Source organism: Sebastes fasciatus, chromosome 12 (genome assembly GCF_043250625.1).
Source record: "Sebastes fasciatus isolate fSebFas1 chromosome 12, fSebFas1.pri, whole genome shotgun sequence".
Lineage (NCBI taxonomy): Eukaryota > Metazoa > Chordata > Actinopteri > Perciformes > Sebastidae > Sebastes > Sebastes fasciatus.
The window spans coordinates 487,005-489,504 of NC_133806.1; the positions used below are offsets into that span (position 1 = coordinate 487,005).

Sequence of the window (2,500 nt, forward strand, 5' to 3'; positions counted from 1 at the left end):
GGATGGATGGATGGATGGATGGATGGATGGATGGATGGATGGATGGATGGATGGATGGATGGGTGGGTGGGTGGATGGGTGGGTGGGTGGATGGATGGATGGATGGATGGATGGATGGGTGGGTGGGTGGATGGGTGGGTGGGTGGATGGATGGATGGATGGATGGATGGATGGATGGATGGATGGGTGGATGGGTATTCCGTTTAACATGCTGTTGCAGTGTATTTGTTATTGTCATTGTTTTAAAGTCTCCAGAAGTCAGGAAACGAAGTCAACAACCACATGAAGGGATTTCCAGAACACAGCCTTCAACTAAACCTGTGCACACAGCTAGAGGACCGGTGATGGAGCCGGTCCGGTCCGGTCCGGTCCCGGACCAGATGACAGGGACGAGTTATAGTCCCAGTCCAGCCCTGCCTCCAGATGACTGAACCTCCTCTGTTTGTGCTGCAGGATCCACACTTCAGACTTCAGCATCAGACTTCAGACCTCAGTGGAGCTGCAGAAGAAGTTTTCCTGGCGGTGAAGAGGAGAAGGACTCCCCGGAGGAGAGGCGCAGGTCTCCGGCTGCTGATGGAGAGGACCCGGACCCGGACCCGGTCTCTGGTACCAGGTTCACTGCACCCTACTACATCCCTGCTCCTCCTCCTCCTCCTCCAGGGTGTAAACTGAGCCCTGAAGCCCCGGGTCCCTGCTCCTTCCTCCCGTACCCCCCCGGTACCGGTGGTCCGGTCTACAGCCCGTCCGGTACCCGGTACCCGTCCTCCTCCTCTCTCATGTTGTCCCCCCCCGGGTTCTGCTCCTCCTCCTCCGGTCGGAGTCACTTCAGTCCGGCCTACCAGCTGCAGAGCTCCGGCTGCCTCCGGCTGCCTCTACCCGGCCTACAGCAGCTCCGGGTCCGGGTCCGGGTCTGGTTCGGGTCTCAGTAGCCTCCCTCTCTCTGGAGGACCCATCAGGGCTCAGGTCTACCTCTGCAACAGACCCCTCTGGATCAAGTTCCACCGGCACCAGACCGAGATGATCATCACCAAGCAGGGCAGGTGAGGAGAGGAATTAATACTTAATACTATACTATATAATACTATACTATATAATACTATATTATATAATATTATACTATATAATACTATATTATATAATACTATACTATATAATATTATACTATATAATACTATACTATATAATACTATACTATATAAAACTATATTATATAATACTATACTATATAATACTATACTATATAATACTATACTATATAATACTATACTATATAATACTATACTATATAATACTATACTATATAATACTATACTATATAATACTATACTATATAATACTATATTATATAATACTATACTATATAATACTATACTATATAATACTATACTATATAATATTATACTATATAATACTATACTATATAATACTATACTATATAATACTATATTATATAATACTATACTATATAATACTATACTATATAATACTATATTATATAATACTATACTATATAATACTATACTATATAATACTATACTATATAATACTATATTATATAATACTATACTATATAATACTATACTATATAATACTATACTATATAATACTATACTATATAATACTATACTATATAATACTATACTATATAATACTATATTATATAATACTATACTATATAATACTATACTATATAATACTATATTATATAATACTATACTATATAATACTATACTATATAATACTATACTATATAATACTATACTATATAATACTATATTATATAATACTATACTATATAATACTATACTATATAATACTATATTATATAATATTATACTATATAATACTATACTATATAATAATATATTATATAATACTATATTATATAATATTATACTATATAATACTATACTATATAATACTATATTATATAATATTATACTATATAATATTATACTATATAATACTATACTATATAATAATATACTATATAATACTATATTATATAATACTATACTATATAATACTATACTATATAATACTATATTATATAATATACTATATAATACTATACTATATAATACTATATTATATAATACTATACTATATAATACTATATTATATAATACTATACTATATAATACTATACTATATAATACTATACTATATAATACTATATTATATAATATTATACTATATAATACTATACTATATAATACTATACTATATAATACTATATTATATAATATTATACTATATAATACTATACTATATAATAATATATTATATAATACTATATTATATAATATTATACTATATAATACTATACTATATAATACTATATTATATAATACTATAGTATATAATACTATATTATATAATATTATACTATATAATACTATACTATATAATACTATATTATATAATACTATATAATATTATACTATATAATACTATACTATATAATACTATATTATATAATACTATACTATATAATACT

General features: G+C 30.9%; 1 protein-coding gene across 1 annotated transcript in view; it reads left to right on the forward strand.

Moving 5' to 3' along the window:
* The first annotated feature begins 524 nt into the window (after positions 1 to 524).
* eomesb (eomesodermin homolog b) overlaps positions 525 to 2,500 on the forward strand; it is a 13,387-nt gene continuing 11,411 nt past the window's right edge. Inside the window, 2 exon segments of the mRNA XM_074652480.1 lie at positions 525 to 857; positions 859 to 1,040. Of these exon segments, the coding sequence (XP_074508581.1) occupies positions 777 to 857; positions 859 to 1,040 (263 nt within the window). The 5' untranslated portion in view covers positions 525 to 776.